This window comes from Pelobates fuscus, chromosome 2 (genome assembly GCF_036172605.1).
Source record: "Pelobates fuscus isolate aPelFus1 chromosome 2, aPelFus1.pri, whole genome shotgun sequence".
Classification (NCBI taxonomy): Eukaryota; Metazoa; Chordata; class Amphibia; order Anura; family Pelobatidae; genus Pelobates; species Pelobates fuscus.
The window spans coordinates 450130328-450148846 of NC_086318.1; the positions used below are offsets into that span (position 1 = coordinate 450130328).

Genomic DNA, 18519 nt, shown 5'->3' on the forward strand with positions numbered 1-18519 from the left:
GCTCTTCCTATCGGGGAATGTAAAATGGGTTACACAGGGAGCGAGGCTCTTCCTATCGAGGAATGTAAAATGGGTTACACAGGGAGCGAGGCTCTTCCTATCGAGGAATGTAAAATGGGTTACACAGAGAGCGAGGCTCTTCCTATCGGGGAATGTAAAGTGGGTTACACAGGGAGCGAGGCTCTTCCTATCGAGGAATGTAAAATGGGTTACACAGAGAGCGAGGCTCTTCCTATCGAGGAATGTAAAATGGGTTACACAGAGAGCGAGGCTCTTCCTATCGAGGAATGTAAAATGGGTTACACAGAGAGCGAGGCTCTTCCTATCGGGGAATGTAAAGTGGGTTACACAGAGAGCGAGGCTCTTCCTATCGGGGAATGTAAAGTGGGTTACACAGAGAGCGAGGCTCTTCCTATCGAGGAATGTAAAGTGGGTTACACAGGGAGCGAGGCTCTTCCTATCGGGGAATGTAAAGTGGGTTACACAGAGAGCGAGGCTCTTCCTATCGGGGAATGTAAAGTGGGTTACACAGAGAGCGAGGCTCTTCCTATCGGGGAATGTAAAGTGGGTTACACAGAGAGCGAGGCTCTTCCTATCGAGGAATGTAAAGTGGGTTACACAGAGAGCGAGTCTCTTCCTATCGAGGAATGTAAAATGGGTTACACAGAGAGCGAGGCTCTTCCTATCGGGGAATGTAAAGTGGGTTACACAGGGAGCGAGGCTCTTCCTATCGAGGAATGTAAAATGGGTTACACAGAGAGCGAGGCTCTTCCTATCGGGGAATGTAAAGTGGGTTACACAGGGAGCGAGGCTCTTCCTATCGAGGAATGTAGAATGGGTTACACAGAGAGCGAGGCTCTTCCTATCGGGGAATGTAAAGTGGGTTACACAGGGAGCGAGGCTCTTCCTATCGAGGAATGTAAAATGGGTTACACAGAGAGCGAGGCTCTTCCTATCGGGGAATGTAAAGTGGGTTACACAGGGAGCGAGGCTCTTCCTATCGAGGAATGTAAAGTGGGTTACACAGAGAGCAAGGCTCTTCCTATCGAGGAATGTAAAGTGGGTTACACAGAGAGCGAGGCTCTTCCTATCGAGGAATGTAAAGTGGGTTACACAGAGAGCGAGGCTCTTCCTATCGAGGAATGTAAAGTGGGTTACACAGGGAGCGAGGCTCTTCCTATCAGGGAATGTAAAGTGGGTTACACAGAGAGCGAGGCTCTTCCTATCGAGGAATGTAAAGTGGGTTACACAGGGAGCGAGGCTCTTCCTATCGGGGAATGTAAAGTGGGTTACACAGAGAGCGAGGCTCTTCCTATCGAGGAATGTAAAGTGGGTTACACAGAGAGCGAGTCTCTTCCTATCGGGGAATGTAAAGTGGGTTACACAGGGAGCGAGCCTCTTCCTATCGGGGAATGTAAAGTGGGTTACACAGAGAGCGAGGCTCTTCCTATCGAGGAATGTAAAGTGGGTTACACAGGGAGCGAGGCTCTTCCTATCGGGGAATGTAAAGTGGGTTACACAGAGAGCGAGGCTCTTCCTATCGGGGAATGCAAAGTGGGTTACACAGGGAGCGAGGCTCTTCCTATCGGGGAATGTAAAATGGGTTACACAGAGAGCGAGGCTCTTCCTATCAGGGAATGTAAAGTGGGTTACACAGGGAGCGAGGCTCTTCCTATCGGGGAATGTAAAGTGGGTTACACAGAGAGCGAGGCTCTTCCTATCGGGGAATGTAAAGTGGATTACACAGGGAGCGAGGCTCTTCCTATCGGGGAATGTAAAGTGGGTTACACAGAGATGGATAATGGGTAGTGCTAGCTGGGATGAATTATAGGTAGTACTAGCAAAGATGGATTATGGGTAGTCCTTACAGAGATGGATTATGGGTAGTACTAACAGAGATGAATTATGGTTGGTAGAAATATGTCATTTCTCACCTAGTGGCAGAATGAGGAAGCGTAGATAGTTCAGCCAGTCTGGTGTTTTCCCTGCTAGTTGCTCCACAAAGAACCTAAGGATTACACTCAGGTAACTTTGATCTCCAGCAATAAGGACCCTCACCGGAGGTGGCATTAAAGAATTGCAGTTACAGCTGCAAAGAAAGGAAATAATTAAATACCATGACCAAATAAAAATAAATATCCTTAACAATAAACACAGCAAGACATATGTGGGGAGGACAGCAGGTCAACTCAGCTGCCACTGAGTCACGTGGGACCAATGGGTGTAGGTCAACTCAGCTACCACTGAGTCATGTGGAACCAATGGGTGCAGGTTACTCACTATTACTGAGTCACATGGGATGATTGGGTGCAGGTTTCTCACTCTGACAGACCACCTGGTCACCAAGTAACTGTACTTGGCTCCTAACCTCCACCTTCCTCTAAGAAGAGCTATAATCACTATGTTTTTCTCCTTCAAGTCGTGCCTCCCAGTCCAGCGCCAGTCCTAGCGGCCTTCAGGAGCATAAATGACCCGCAGGAAGACTATAGAGATATGACGCGCCTGATCGGGAGAAACCAGCAAACGCCCTGGAACCCTGGCTCGCATCGCAGACCAGCTGCGATCCACTAAAACTTTGACACAAGCACTCTTGGTCCTTAGACCACCTAGCAGAGTGCTTTTTGGAGTGGAGATAGAGGAGGTAGAGAGGCATTTCATGATATCCTGGACCTGGGCGACTGCCAAGTATTCAAAGAAAACGCCATTGTTTTGGGTGACGGGGAATTTCTCTGCAGCGTGATGAAACTCTGCGCCGGATTGATGAATAACTGCAATCTGCTGAAAACTTGACTTCCATCGAAATCTGGCTAGCCACCTCTGATCTATGTGCTTGGGACACCATTTGTTAGCATGGGCACGGGAACCCCATGTTTTGTGTAAAAATGTGTATTGGTTGATAAATAAATTACCTGCCCAGGTACAGGGGTAGAAAGGCATACAGGTCGTTCACTATATCTGATACTAGGGCATAGGAAGGCACACAGGTCGATGTGAAACACATCATAGAAAGGCATGTACTTACTATCTCTGAATACGGGTAATGATACCGTTGAAAGCAGCTTGCACATCCGCTGAGGAACACGTGGATACGGTCATTAGCTTTCCCTTCAGCTGCTCACTAAGATACTGTCAGGAAAGACAGATAAATTATGTTTCTTAGAGCTGAAAGCTTATTACTTATATTGGGGTCACTGTGAAATTGCGTTACATGGGGGGCGGGGGGGGAACCTGAATATCACCTTACATAGTTACATAGGCTGAAAAGAGACATGCATCCATCAAGTCCAGCCTTTCTCACATCAGGCCCCAGGGAGAGTGCACAGCTTAGCGGACAGGGGCACATATATGAGTGTGGGATGGATGATGCATGATTGGCTATGTGCTACGTGTGGGAGTGGGAGATGTGAGGAAGTGGGTGGTGACAGTTCAGACTGACCTCAGTGCCAGCAACAAGTTTCCCGCCCACCCTCCCTTTGCTGCTTTGGGCCCGGGAGGGGTTGTCACAGCGAGGCGGGGGTGTGTCCTTGTCAAATAAGGGATGGTTTGGTAGATTAGATGAAAAAGGGTTGTAAGTCCACCGGTGGGGAGCATTATGGTTGGGCCCCACCGAGCAGAAAACCGGCTGGTGGGGAGCCCTGAAAAGGAAGATGTTTTTATTATGCCGAGGGGGGGGGAAGTGAGAGCCTTGGGGAAGATAGATTGGCAAGGACGGTTTCTTCGGTTACTGTATGACTATATGCAAATTGTTTATGTTAATTTATGATATTTATTATTTCGTTATACGTTAAAGGAGTTATACAGTATTTGGTTGTGTTAATAAATGTTGTGGCCTGCTTTCTCCAAGAAGTTGTCTGTCGTTATTTGAAGGGGTAAGCTTTGGTTTTATGAGGGATGAAGGGAATGCTATCCAATGCCCACTATGTACATACATATTTTTGCTGGTGATCCAAACACCCAGTTTGAAGTGCTTATAATTTTGCAACAAACTAGGGAAAACTTTTTTCTTGTCCCCAGAATGGCAGTCAGATATCTCATTGGATCATGAAGCTATTACCCCACTAATATAAATGATTTCCCTGAATAATATGTTTTTGCTAGTATTTATCTAATTACTGTTTAGACATCTGTACAGACTCTGATAAAACTACACTGCTCAAAAAAATAAAGGGAACACAAAAATAACACATCCTAGATCTGAATGAATTAAATATTCTTCTGAAATACTTTGTTCTTTACATAGTTGAATGTGCTGACAACAAAATCACACAAAAATTAAAAAATGGAAATCAAATTTTTCAACCCACTACAGGCTGATCCAACTTTGATGTAATGTCCTTAAAACAAGTCAAAAATGAGGCTCAGTAATGTGTGTGGCCTCCACGTGCCTGTTTGACCTCCCTACAATGCCTGTGCAAGCTCCTGATGAGGTGGCGGATGGTCTCCTGAGGGATCTCCTCCCAGACCTGGACTAAAGCATCTGCCAACTCCTGGACAGTCTGTGGTGCAACGTGACGTCGGTGGATGGAGCGAGACATGATGTCCCGGATGTGCTCAATTGGATTCAGGTGTGGGGAACGGGCGGGCCATTCCATAGCATCAATGCCTTCGTCTTGCAGGAACTGCTGACACACTCCAGCCACATGAGGTCTAGCATTGTCTTGCATTAGGAGGAACCCAGGGCGCACCAGCATATGGTCTCACAAGGGGTCATATGGTCTCACAATGGCAGTCAGGCTACCTTTGGCGAGCACATGGAGGGCTGTGCGGCCCCCCAAAGAAATGCTGGAGAATGTTGCAGGCAGCAGAACGTTCTCCACGGCGTCTCCAGGCTCTGTCACGTCTGTCACATGTGCTCAGTGTGAACCTGCTTTCATCTGTGAAGAGCACAGGGCGCCAGTGGCTAATTTGCCAATCTTGGTGTTCTCTGGCAAATGCCAAACGTCCTGCACGGTGTTGGGCTGTAAGCACAACCCCCACCTGTGGACATCGGGGCCCTCATAGAGTCTGTTTCTGACCGTTTGAGCAGACACATGCACATTTGTGGCCTGCTGGAGGTAATTTTGCAGGGCTCTGGCAGTGCTCCTCCTGTTCCTCCTTGCACAAAGGCGGAGGTAGTGGTCCTGCTGCTGGGTTGTTGCCCTCCTACGGCCTCCTCCACGTCTCCTGATGTACTGGCCTGTCTCTTGGTAGCGCCTCCATGCTCTGGACACTACGCTGACAGACACAGCAAACCTTATTGCCACAGCTCGCATTGATGTGCCATACTGGATGGGCTGCACTACCTGAGCCACTTGTGTGGGTTGTAGACTCCATCTCATGCTACCACTAGAGTGAAAGCACCGCCAGCATTCAAAAGTGACCAAAACATCAGCCAGGAAGCATAGGAACTGAGAAGTGGTCTGTGGTCACCACCTGCAGAACCACTCCTTTATTGGGGGTGTCTTGCTAATTGCCTATAATTTCCACCTGTTGTCTATCCCATTTGCACAACAGCATGTGAAATTGATTGTCACTCGGTGTTGCTTCCTAAGTGGACAGTTTGATTTCACAGAAGTGTTGTTTAAGTGTTCCCTTTATTTTTTTGAGCAGTGTACATTTTCAGTCAGAGAATTCCACATTCTTTACTGTAAAAAAACATTTCCTTTGCCTTAGACTAAATTTCCTTTCTTCCAGTCTAAATGCATGACCTTGTGTCCTATGTATAGCCCTGTTTATGAATAGATTTCCAGACGGTTTGTATTGCCCTGAATGTATTTGTATAATGCTTTTTTTTATATCTCTGAAAAGACCGTATTTACATGCAAATGCCTACACGGAATGATTATACTCACCAGAACAGCTATATTAAGCTGTAGTTGTCCTGGTGACTATAGTGCCCCTTTAACATGAACCTAAGAGGGGTCTATTAGCTAAACTCTTTTCAGTATATAATGCAGTGGTGGTTGCCCAATAAGTGAAAAAGGGCAAAAAATTTGAAATTAACACCTATCTAGCGCACAATAATGCACATATAACTAACATTACCAAAATGCAAAAACAGCCCAAATTAAAATTTGTTAAATTATTAAATTACCCGGACACTGCCTTCGAGGGCACTTATCTATAAGTTAAAACTAGGCTTCACTGTGCTCATAGCTACTATCAATATCACAGGAGACTAGGCAGTAACAGGCTAAATAAAAAATAATCATAAAAAGAGTGTGCTCTGTGATGCATACTGGAATCAGAAAAGTCAGAGAGACTGACAGACATTGTAGGTCATGATAGACACAATGAATAAAGCCCCGATGTGCATTTCACCACAACAGGGCTTTTCAAGGGGGAAAGATAGCTACCGTATTTATTGGCGTATAACACACACCTTTTCTCCCTGAAAATAGGAGGCAAATGATGTGTGCGTGTTTTTTTTTTTTTTAAATCTTTTATTGAAGGGTTTTTTTTTTTTTTGTTTGTTCAACGTCATCAACATTTAATAGGCATATTATCTTGGACACGCAGGTCCCTACGTTAATTAAACAGGTTAATCAGTTTCATGTAATATTCCATACACCTGTAGGCAAAACATATTCTTTCAGTTAACAGTTGGGTTGTTGATCAGTTTGTGTCATGCCGGTTCGTTCTCATGGTTGCTGAAGTGTAGCTTGTATATTGTCGTGTGGGGTGTTACCGCTGCCCCGTTTTGTGCCGGTTGTTGGTCGTAAGTTTTAGTCATGTGTCAATTTTATGTTGTCGAGGTAACCTCCGGTCATTATCAAGCTGTACGTATATTTGATCGGTGTCTATCTAGGTGTGTTATAAGTTGCTTCATATGATATTAGCTATCTATTATTGGGTGCGTCTGACTTGTGTGTTGTGCGTATGGGGGAGGTTGGGGTACAGGTTCGTGGAGGGGTATGGGGGGGATAGGGAGAGAGGGGTGTGGAAGGGGAAAGGGAGAGATGGGTATTGAGGGGGAAGGTAGAGGTTAGAGGTTTCACCCCGGACCGCTCGTCCCTGCGCGGCCGTCGCCCCCATCCGCCACGGCCCGAGTCCAGCGACCGAGCCACCGTCCGCGTCCGCCCTCTCTCTGTGCTAGTCTTGTTGTTGTCTATCTACTGGGTCCTGGAAGCGTACATGAACCATGGTGTCCATGCCTCTACGTGTTTAGTTGCCCTACCAAGGAGAGTTGCGTGTATCGCCTCCGCTCCCTGGATGTCCTCTACTTTACGTATCCATTCTTCCCTACGTGGTGTGTCTGCTTTCTTCCAGTAAATGGGTATGAGTGACTTGGCTGCGTTCAATAGGTGTCGCAAGATTGATTTCTTGTATCTGGATATTGGCATTGGCGACACGTGAAGCAGTGCTAGTTCAGGCGTCCATTCAATCCCGTTTCCCAGGATCTCTCGTATCTCCTCTCTGATCATCTCCCAATATGGGGTGATCAAGCAGCAGTCCCACCATATGTGGATCGTCGTGCCCTGTTCGGACATGCATCTCCAGCATAGTGGGGAGGTTGCTGGGTATATTTTATGGAGGAACGAGGGTGTTCTATACCAAGAGGTCAGCAGTTTATAATTTGTTTCCTGAAATTGGGAGCTGATGGTGCTTTTATGATGCCAGAGCAACGCTTTGTCCCATTGTTGTCGTGTGAGCGACTTAGCTAGGAGTGTTTCCCATCGGCCGCGAAATGTGTTATGTTCAGTTATGTGCCCCTTTAGGAGGTATTGATACAGTGTGGAGATCGTTTTATCGAGTTCTATTGCATTCATGCAGCTTTCCTCGAACCACGTAAGTTCTCGGTTTAGTCGATCTTTGTTGCGGAGTGTGCTATGGAAATGTTTTACTTGTAGGTATCGGAGTGTTAGTTGTAGAGAGGCTGGTCTACCGTTCAGTATTGATTCCAGGGGGCGGATCTCTCCGTGTTGTAGTACCGTTTGTATGGGTACATGGCCTCGTCCTTCCGAGAATGGACCAGTCTGTGTGAGGATTCCTCCCCCTATATTGCTGTTGTAAGTAATAGGCAGTAGTGGGCTCGGTGTTGGTGATATGTGTTTTTGTTCCCTTAGGGGTCTCCATCCTTGCAGAGTCTGTGTAATTGGGCCGTCTTCCACTTCTCTAACCAGGATGCCTGGGCCTTGTGTGTCCCATATGGTGGAGTGTAAGGCCGCGCCATTCCCTTCGGCGTTCAGGGACACCCATTGTTTCTGTTCTGTTTTCGAATGCCAATTGAGGATTCGTTGTAAGATTGTTGCCTGGTAATATTTCTTGAAGTCAGGTAGTGCGAGTCCCCCGCAGTGCCTCGGCAGGCAGAGTGTTTCGTGTTTGAGCCTGGAGCGTTCGCCTTTCCATACGTATTTGAGGACTGCTGTTTTTAGTGTTGTGAAGAATGAGGGTGGTATGTTGATTGGAATGGTCTGGAACGGGTATAGGAGGCGCGGTAGGAGGTTCATTTTGAGGACCGCCACTCGGCCGTGCCAAGAGATGTGTGGGTATGACCACCTGACTAGGTCCTTGAGTAGCGTCTTCAGCAGGGGAGCGTAGTTGTGGTGGTACAGGTCTTTCGGGTCAGGTGTTACCCATATGCCCAGGTACTTCATTTTGTTGGTACACCATTTAAACGGGAACGACATTTCTAGTGCTGTGTAGTCCTCCTCTGGGAGTGTAACGTTCAGCACTTCGCATTTGGAGTAGTTGAGTTTAAATCCCGAGAGCACACCGAACTCATCGAATTCCGTCATTAGACACGGTAGCGTGATTCTCGGATTGCTGACGAAGAAGAGGAGATCGTCCGCGTATGCGGCCACTTTTTGAGTCCCTCCCTGCCATGGGAATCCCTGTATATCTTGGTTTTGGCGAATTGTTTGTAGAAGGGGCTCTAGGGTGATGGCGAAAAGTAGTGGGGATAGGGGGCACCCTTGTCTAGTGCCATTTGAGATTGGGAAATCAGCCGTGAGTGCCCCATTAACCCTAACTGCGGCTCTGGGATTGTTGTAGAGAGCTTTGATCCATGTGAGGAAGTTTTGCCCTATGCCCATTTCCTGTAGTGTAGCTAGCATGAATGGCCACTGTACCCGATCAAACGCCTTCTCAGCGTCCGTGGAAAGGAGGAGGAGGCGTTTTTGTGACTTTCTCGCCAGGTGTTGAATCGCGAATACTCGTAACGTACTATCCCTTGTTTCCCTCCCTGGGATGAACCCTGTTTGATCCACGTGAATCAGATCTGGCAGTGGAGCTTGGAGTCTGTTGGATAGTACTTTTGTGAATAGCTTAGTATCCACGTTGAGGAGGGAGATTGGGCGGTAGTTACTACAGTGCATCGGGTCTTTGCCAGGTTTAGGTATGACTGCTATCGTTGCCGCCAGGGATTCTGCTCCGAATGTTTTTCCTTCTGTTATCGCATTGACAGCTTTAGTTAACCAGGGTAGTAGTTGCGTTGTGTAGGTTTTATAGTAGGTTGCTGGAAATCCGTCCGGCCCCGGTGCTTTCCCCGTTTTTGTCCGTTTCAGGGCTGCTGTTAGTTCCTCTTCTGTAATCGGTTCGTCTAGGGCGTCTGATGTTTCTTCTTGTAACTTTTGTAGTCCTGCGTTGCGTAAATATGTCTGGATTTTGACGTCGTTGGCGTCCTCACCGCCCGTGTGATTCTGTATTCGTAGATTATATAGCTTATGGTAGTATGTCCTGAATTCTTCAGCTATTTCCGTTGGGTGGATTGTGGTTGTGCCCGAGGATAATCGTAGCTTGCGGACCTGTGTTCGGGGGGTGTTGTCTTTAAGTAGTCTAGCGAGGTATTTCCCTCCTTTGTTGGCGTGGGTGTAGAAAAACCCTTTTGATCGTTGAATTGTGCGTAAGTATCGTTTCGCGAGTAGTTCTTTGAGTGATCGTCTAGCTTCTATTAATTCCCTGTGAGTTGTTACCATTTGGGATCGTTTGTGTTGGGATTCGAGGGTGGCGATTTGTCGGTAGAGATCGGTCATCTCTCTTTGTGCTTCTTTTTTCTTTTGGGATGCGATACGAATGAGGGAGCCTCGGATTACACATTTATGCGCTTCCCATATCGAGATTGGAGATATGGTCGCCGCTCCGTTGTCGTGGAAGTAATTGACCAGGTCCTGCGAGATCTTTTCCTTCGTGCCCGGGTCTTGGAGCAGTGTGTCATTAAGCCTCCATGTCCATCCATTGGGTCTAAAGAGTGGGGATGTAAGTGTAACCCTGACTGCCCCATGGTCTGACCACGTAGCCGGTTCAATTTCAGTGGATATAAGGTGCGGGAGGCCGATTTGTTTAGTGAATATGTAATCGATTCGGGAATATCGACCGTGTATCGCCGAGTAGTGGGTGTAATCTTTTGTGTCAGGGTGCAGGGCCCTCCAGCAGTCCACCAGGTCCATGTTGTTCAGTGACTGTTTAATTTGGCGGATGTTACGTTGTGGAATACAGCTGTGCCCCGTTGAGGAGTCCAGGATTGGGTCCATGGGTACGTTGAACATAGAAACATAGAAACATAGAAACATAGAATGTGACGGCAGATAAGAACCATTCGGCCCATCTAGTCTGCCCAGTTTTCTAAATACTTTCATTAGTCCCTGGCCTTATCTTATAGTTAGGATAGCCTTATGCCTATCCCACGCATGCTTAAACTCCTTTACTGTGTTAACCTCTACCACTTCAGCTGGAAGGCTATTCCATGCATCCACTACCCTCTCAGTAAAGTAATACTTCCTGATATTATTTTTAAACCTTTGTCCCTCTAATTTAAGACTATGTCCTCTTGTTGTGGTAGTTTTTCTTCTTTTAAATATAGTCTCCTCCTTTACTGTGTTGATTCCCTTTATGTATTTAAATGTTTCTATCATATCCCCCCTGTCTCGTCTTTCCTCCATGCTATACATGTTAAGATCCTTTAACCTTTCCTGGTAAGTTTTATCCTGCAATCCATGAACCAGTTTAGTAGCCCTTCTTTGAACTCTCTCTAAGGTATCAATATCCTTCTGAAGATAGGGTCTCCAGTACTGTGTACAGTACTCCAAGTGAGGTCTCACCAGTGTTCTGTACAATGGCATGAGCACTTCCCTCTTTCTACTGCTAATACCTCTCCCTATACAACCAAGCATTCTGCTAGCATTTCCTGCTGCTCTATTACATTGTCTGCCTACCTTTAAGTCCTCAGAAATAATCACCCCTAAATCCCTTTCCTCAGATGTTGAGGTTAGGACTCTATCAAATATTCTGTACTCTGCCCTTGAAGTCGCCCCCGAGTAGTATGGTGCCCTCCGCGAAGTCCTGTAGCTTAGCTATTGTGTTTCTGAGGAATTGGGCTTGTTTTCTATTTGGTGCATATATGGAGGCGAAGGTGTACATTTTGCTCATTATGTGTCCTTTCAAAAACAGGTATCTGCCTTGGGGGTCGTGTATGGTAGCCAGTTCTTGGAATTCTAACTTTGCTGCCAGGAGGATGGCCACTCCGGCTTTGCGTTGTAGCGGGTGGTTACAAAGATAGGTTTTCGGATACATTTTGTTCTGGAGTTTCGGGGTAGCGTCTGCCCGAAAGTGTGTTTCTTGAATTAGTGCTACTGAGATGCGTTTCTTCCACAGGTCACGCAGTAGGTTGGCTCTGCGCTCCGGGATGTTGAGTCCCCTGCAGTTGAGTGTGAGAATGGCGATGGGGTCTGGCTGATACGTCATGGTTGCTTCCGTCCCAGGTGTCTTCCCTCTGGGGAGTTATCTGGCGTGTCTCTCTCCCAACTCCCAATACGGCTCCGGCGGCAGTCCGGTCTCCCACCCCGGCCCGATAGGTGGCGGCGGGGGCCCAGGGCAGGTGTGCACCCGCAGCTCCGGGGTGTTTCCTCGAGCGTATATGGTTTGGGGAGGGTGAGTGAGGTTCAGGTGTTGAGGAGGGGGGGGGGGTGAGGTAGGTATAAAAAGGGGTGGGTGGGGAGAGGTAGTTAGGGATTGGTGCCCCTGGATGAGGGCGTCGTCACTGGGTTATAGGGTGGTCTCCCAGTCGTGTTCTACCCTCCGGTTGAGGGGTTCCCGTGCTACGGTGGGATACCCTAGGGGTCTGTCTCAGTTACCAGACTGGGATGCAGTCCCTTCGTGGGTTCCACCGTCCAATGCAGTGCGCGGGTACGGGTTGAGGTACGTAGCCTGGGTAGCTACCGAGGATATGTCGTCTAAGTCTGAATGTGGGTCGTGTCCGGTCTCCACCTCGCCCATGAGTGCTAAAAGGTTGCAAAATTATTAGCATTCCATAGTTTAATTATCTACGTTAACAGTAAACTGTACGGTATAACAAGCCGCATATAAGCAAAAACAAGAACAATAAACATTTGTCCCTTATCTCCATTCCCTGTGTCCCTTATTCCCTCCCCTGCCCCCATCACATATGTATGTGTAACTGTGCTCATACATTAGACCCATTGCATTCGTGTGTGAGTAGGATCTCAGCTAGCCTTGTATTGGATTGGGTATGAAGTTCACTGTTTGGGAGTGTCGAGAAAAGGGTGCAGTAGCCCTCAGTTCCACAACGTGTGTAGGGCCGAGTGCGTGTGCGGGTACAAGCGTATGAGTGTGTTCGGGCGCTCCCTCCCACCCCCCCAGCGCCGAGGGCGCGGGGGGGGGGGTAGGGGGCGAACTGCGGTATGTGTATTTGAGAGTGGGTGCGTATAGGTGCGTGCCTGCTTGTCTCCTAGTTCCATGTGTTATGTGTAGCTGGGTTAAGTGTTCCTTAAGGTGGTTTCCTTCCCCCTCCTTCCTCCCCCCCCCGCCCCCGGCGCATTTCCCGTCCCCCAAACCCTCGTGATCTGTGCGTTCATATCTATGAGTTTATCCCTGTTCGGGTTGTCCCCTCGCCTCCCCAGCGTCCTGTGTTGTCTGGCTTCAATTAACCGGCTGCGTCCAGTGTGCTAGTAGGAATAAGTACCCCTTGTTTGTGTGTGTGTGGTAAGGTGTGTGTGTCCTTGTCCTGGGTGTTGCGTGTGAGTGATTTGTGAGTGTACCCTCGATTCCGCTTTCCCACTTCCCTCTCGTAGCCCATCACACTGTCAGGATCGGGACAGGGATCCAACACGCAGAGTACAAAGAGTGGAAAGGTACGTATACCGGGCCTTAGAATGGCCGGACTAACGTACCGAGAGTAATAGAGAATAGTCAGAGACAAGCCGAGGTCGAGGGAACGGGAAGACAGATAAGCGAGAGACAAGCCGGGTCAAGGGAGAACAGAGAAGCAGGGAAGTACAACAAGCCGAGTCAAAACCAAATAGAGCAAACTAGAATACCAGAGCACTGAGTGACTAGACAAGCTAGAACCACGACAGGGCAATGAGCTGAAGAGAGAAGTAAGCTTAAATACCCTGGTTCCGGATGGTAAGCACGCCTCTGACAAGTGCCGATTGGATATCGGACACTTGAGTGACAGGTCGCTCGTGATAGCGTCATGACGTCACGTATTGAGCGTCCTGCTAGAAAAGGACGTGGATTCCTCGCGGCCGGTGTTTAAGTGGCTGGATGAACCGCGAGGAACGGAGGAGACAGCTCGCCTGGACGGATAAACCATCAAGTCTCTACCTCCCTTAGAGGTAGAGGCCTCAGGTACCCTGACAGTACCCCCCCTCTAAGATACGCCCACCGGGCGGAAGGAACCGGGGCGAGATGGGAAGCGGAGGTGAAATGCTCTGCGAAGGCGAGAAGCATGAACGTCCTCCTGAGGTACCCAACTCCTCTCCTCAGGACCATATCCCCTCCAGTTGACCAGATATTGCAATTTTCCCCTTGAAATTCTGGAATCAACGATGGAGCTGACCTCGTACTCCTCCCGACCCTCCACCTGAACAGGACGAGGCGAGGAGACCTTAGAGGAGAATTTGTTGCAAATAAGGGGTTTCAACAAGGAAACATGAAAAGAGTTAGGAATGCGTAAGGCAGGTGGCAGAGCAAGGCGATACGCAACCGGATTGATACGAGTGAGAACCCTGTAAGGACCTATGTAGCGAGGAGCAAATTTCATAGATGGAACTTTTAGTCGAATATTCTTAGTACTTAACCATACCCTATCCCCAGGAACAAAAACAGGAGCCGCTCTTCTATGCTTGTCAGCGTGTTTCTTGAACAACGAGGAACTATGTAACAGAATTTGCCGAGTCTGATCCCATAATTTCTTCAGGTTGGCGACATGATCATCAACCGACGGTATCCCCTGAGAAGAGGAAACCGAAGGAAAAATCGAAGGATGAAAGCCATAGTTCATGAAGAAAGGGCTAGAGCGAGTTGAATCGCAAACAAGGTTATTGTGTGCGAACTCCGCCCAAGGAATCAGACCGACCCAATCGTCCTGGTGTTCGGAAACAAAGCAACGCAGATACTGTTCGATCTTTTGATTGGTACGTTCAGCAGCTCCGTTAGACTGAGGGTGATAGGCCGAGGAGAAGTTCAATTTGATGCCCATTTGAGAACAAAAGGATCTCCAGAAACGTGAGACAAATTGAGAGCCTCTATCAGAAACAATCTCCGAAGGAATCCCATGTAGGCGAAAAACCTCTCTTGCAAAAATCTCCGCCAATTCAGGAGAAGTCGGAAGTTTAGGTAATGGCACGAAATGGGCCATCTTAGTAAATCTATCCACCACCGTGAGAATAACAGTCTGTCTCTTGGAAGCAGGCAAATCAACGATAAAGTCTATGGACAAACAGGACCAAGGTTTCTCAGGAATGTCCAAGGGGTGTAAGAGGCCACATGGAGATGCATGAGGTAGTTTAGTCTTGGCACAAGTTTCACAAGCTGCGACGAACTCCTCAATATCTTTTCGAAGTGAAGACCACCAGAAATCCTTGGATATCAAAGAGTATGTCTTGCGAATACCAGGATGACCAGCTATTTTACTTTCGTGAAAACATTGTAAGAGCTCCAGTTGAAGTTCAGGAGGAACAAAGTTTCTTCCCTCAGGAGTGTTTCCGGGAGCTAGATGTTGTGACTTCAAGATCTGGTCAAGTAGCGGAGAATGAATTTTGAGACTGGTATTAGCAATAATATTGCATTTGGGTACAATGGAGGACATAAGTGGTTCAACTGAAGCAGAGGGCTCATATTGGCGAGATAGCGCATCGGCTTTAGAATTCTTTGACCCAGGTCTGTAAGTCAGAACGTAATTGAAATGGGTAAGAAACAACGACCAACGAGCCTGCCTGGAGGACAACCGCTTAGCCTCTCCGATATAAGACAAATTTTTGTGGTCAGTTAGAATGGTAACAGGATGTAATGTACCTTCCAATAAATGTCTCCACTCTTTCAAAGCCTTGATAACCGCTAGTAATTCTCTGTCACCAATGTCATATCTGCTTTCAGTACCGGTCAATTTTTTAGAGAAAAATCCACATGGATGTAATGGTTTATCAACCCCCAACCTTTGAGATAGGACAGCACCTAAACCAGTCTCTGATGCGTCTACCTCAAGTAGAAAAGGCAGAGAAGTGTCGGGGTGAACTAAAATTGGAGCGGAAGCGAAAAGCTCCTTGAGAGTTTTGAACGCAAGGAGAGCTTCAGTAGTCCAATTCTTAGTATCAGCCCCCTGTTTGGTCATATTAGTGATAGGTGCGATAATGGAAGAATAGCCCTTAATAAAGCGCCTATAATAATTAGAAAAACCAATAAATCTCTGTACGGCTTTAAGACCTTTGGGTAAAGGCCACTCTAGAATGGATTGGAGCTTATCCGGATCCATCTTAAATCCCTCCCCAGAGATCACATAGCCGAGAAAGGTTACCTGGGTTTGATCAAAGCTACATTTCTCCAACTTACAGTACAAGCCATGCTGGAGAAGCTTGTGCAAAACCCTCCTGACTTGCTTGTGATGAGTCTCAATCTCACTAGAATGAATGAGTATATCATCTAGGTATACAATGACGCACTCTTGCTGAAATTCCCTAAGAACCTCATTTATCAGATCCTGGAATACAGCTGGCGCATTGCATAACCCAAAAGGCATAACAGTATATTCATAGTGACCATATCGAGTATTGAATGCCGTCATCCACTCATGTCCCTGCTGGATTCTCACCAAGTTATATGCCCCTCTGAGGTCTAACTTGGTGAAAATTGTAGAGCCCTTCAAACGATCGAAGAGTTCGGTGATCAAGGGAATCGGGTAGGCATTTTTAATGGTTATCTTATTCAAGCCTCGATAATCAATACAAGGTCTCAAAGAACCATCTTTCTTTTTAACAAAAAAAAATCCAGCCCCGGCAGGGGAGGAGGACCTCCTGATGAATCCCTTGTCTAAATTCTCGTGAATATACTCCTCTAGAACTGAGTTCTCTTTTGTAGATAATGGATATACATGACCTCTGGGAGGCATGGTACCAGGGAGTAGGTTAATTTTGCAATCAAAGGACCTGTGAGGAGGTAAGGTATCGGCTTTCTTTTTGTCAAATACTGCCTTTAAATCTAGATACTGAGGCGGAATTTGTGTCTCTGTAGGATTGTCAGAGGTAGTCGATGTGTTAGTTAATCCGAGAGGTAAGACCTTCCGCAAGCATTTTTCTTGACAATTCTCTCCCCACGAAACTATCTCCCCTGACTCCCAATTAATAATAGGGTTGTGTCTCCTCAACCAGGAGTACCCCAGGACTATGGGAATAGACGGAGAAGAAATGAGCATTAAGGATATATCCTCTTTATGTAGGATGCCAACAGTTAAGTTAATCGGTATGGTCTCATGGAAAATAACAGGCTCAAGTAACGGTCTACCATCGATGGCCTCAACAGCCAGTGGTGTCTCTTTTAACTGGGATGGGATAGCATGCTTGGCAACAAAACCCTGATCTATAAAGCTCTCAGCAGCTCCAGAATCGATTAGTGCCATAGTCTTTACTACTCCCTTCTCCCACCTCAAAGAAACGGGTAACAGAAGCCTGAACTCTTTGTAGTTGTGAATAGAGGACAAAGTAGAAACACCCAAGGCCTGTCCTCTAGAGAAACTTAGGTGCGAGCGTTTCCCGAACGATTAGGACAATTTAGGCGTAAATGTCCTCTGACTCCACAATACATACATAAACCCTCCCTTCTTCTGTACTGTCTCTCTCTCTCTGTGAGATGAGTACTGCCTATCTGCATAGGTTCAGAAATACGTAAGTCCTCGAACTCAGAATTTTGAAAGGTAGGCGCTAGTTTAAAGGAGGGTCTACGGGTCCTATCTCGAGTGTTCTGCCTCTCTCTTATGCGTTCATCAATACGAGATATAAAAGAAATTAAATCCTCCAAATTCTCAGGGAGTTCTCTAGTAGCGACCTCGTCAAGAATTACATCTGATAACCCATTCAGAAACACATCTATATAAGCCTGTTCGTTCCACTTAACTTCTGCCGCCAAGGACCTGAACTCTAGTGCATAGTCCACAAGTGTTCGATTGTCCTGTCTAAGGCGCAACAGTAATCTAGCTGCATTGACCTTTCTACCAGGAGGGTCAAAAGTTCTTCTAAACGCAGCTACAAAGGCATTATAATTATAGACTAGTGGATTATCATTCTCCCATAAAGGATTGGCCCATCTCAGAGCTTTCTCAATGAGTAAAGTAATAACAAATCCAACCTTCGCTCTATCTGTAGGATAAGATCGAGGTTGTAATTCGAAATGGATGCTAATCTGGTTCAGAAAACCACGGCACTTCTCCGGTGACCCGCCATAACGTACTGGTGGGGTAATACGGGAAGAAGCACCTACAGTGGCTACCTCTAGACCTGAGACTGCAGGAGAAATAGAAGGAGTACGTGTCTCCTCAGGTGGGTTACTAGCACGAGACAAAAGTGCCTGTAGTGCTAGAGCCATCTGATCCATCCTATGCTCCATGGCGTCAAACCTGGGATCAGAAGAACCAAGCTGACTGTTTGTACCTGCAGGATCCATTGGCCCTGTCGTAATGTCAGGATCGGGACAGGGATCCAACACGCAGAGTACAAAGAGTGGAAAGGTACGTATACCGGGCCTTAGAATGGCCGGACTAACGTACCGAGAGTAATAGAGAATAGTCAGAGACAAGCCGAGGTCGAGGGAACGGGAAGACAGATAAGCGAGAGACAAGCCGGGTCAAGGGAGAACAGAGAAGCAGGGAAGTACAACAAGCCGAGTCAAAACCAAATAGAGCAAACTAGAATACCAGAGCACTGAGTGACTAGACAAGCTAGAACCACGACAGGGCAATGAGCTGAAGAGAGAAGTAAGCTTAAATACCCTGGTTCCGGATGGTAAGCACGCCTCTGACAAGTGCCGATTGGATATCGGACACTTGAGTGACAGGTCGCTCGTGATAGCGTCATGACGTCACGTATTGAGCGTCCTGCTAGAAAAGGACGTGGATTCCTCGCGGCCGGTGTTTAAGTGGCTGGATGAACCGCGAGGAACGGAGGAGACAGCTCGCCTGGACGGATAAACCATCAAGTCTCTACCTCCCTTAGAGGTAGAGGCCTCAGGTACCCTGACACACACGTCCCATATTCCCCTGTCCGTGCAACCCAGCCAGTAGTGTTCACAGGTGTATTCCATTGCCCGTTGCCC

General features: G+C 47.3%; 1 protein-coding gene across 2 annotated transcripts in view; it reads right to left on the reverse strand.

Moving 5' to 3' along the window:
• LOC134587654 (phosphofurin acidic cluster sorting protein 2-like) overlaps window positions 1-18519 on the reverse strand; it is a 319708-nt gene that overhangs the window by 91380 nt on the left and 209809 nt on the right. For both annotated transcript variants that reach the window (XM_063444208.1, XM_063444209.1), the window contains exons 16-17: window positions 3023-3126; window positions 1935-2089 (exon numbers count right to left, since the gene is read on the reverse strand). In XM_063444208.1, the coding sequence (XP_063300278.1) occupies window positions 1935-2089; window positions 3023-3126 (259 nt within the window). The remainder of the gene's footprint in view (window positions 1-1934; window positions 2090-3022; window positions 3127-18519) is intronic.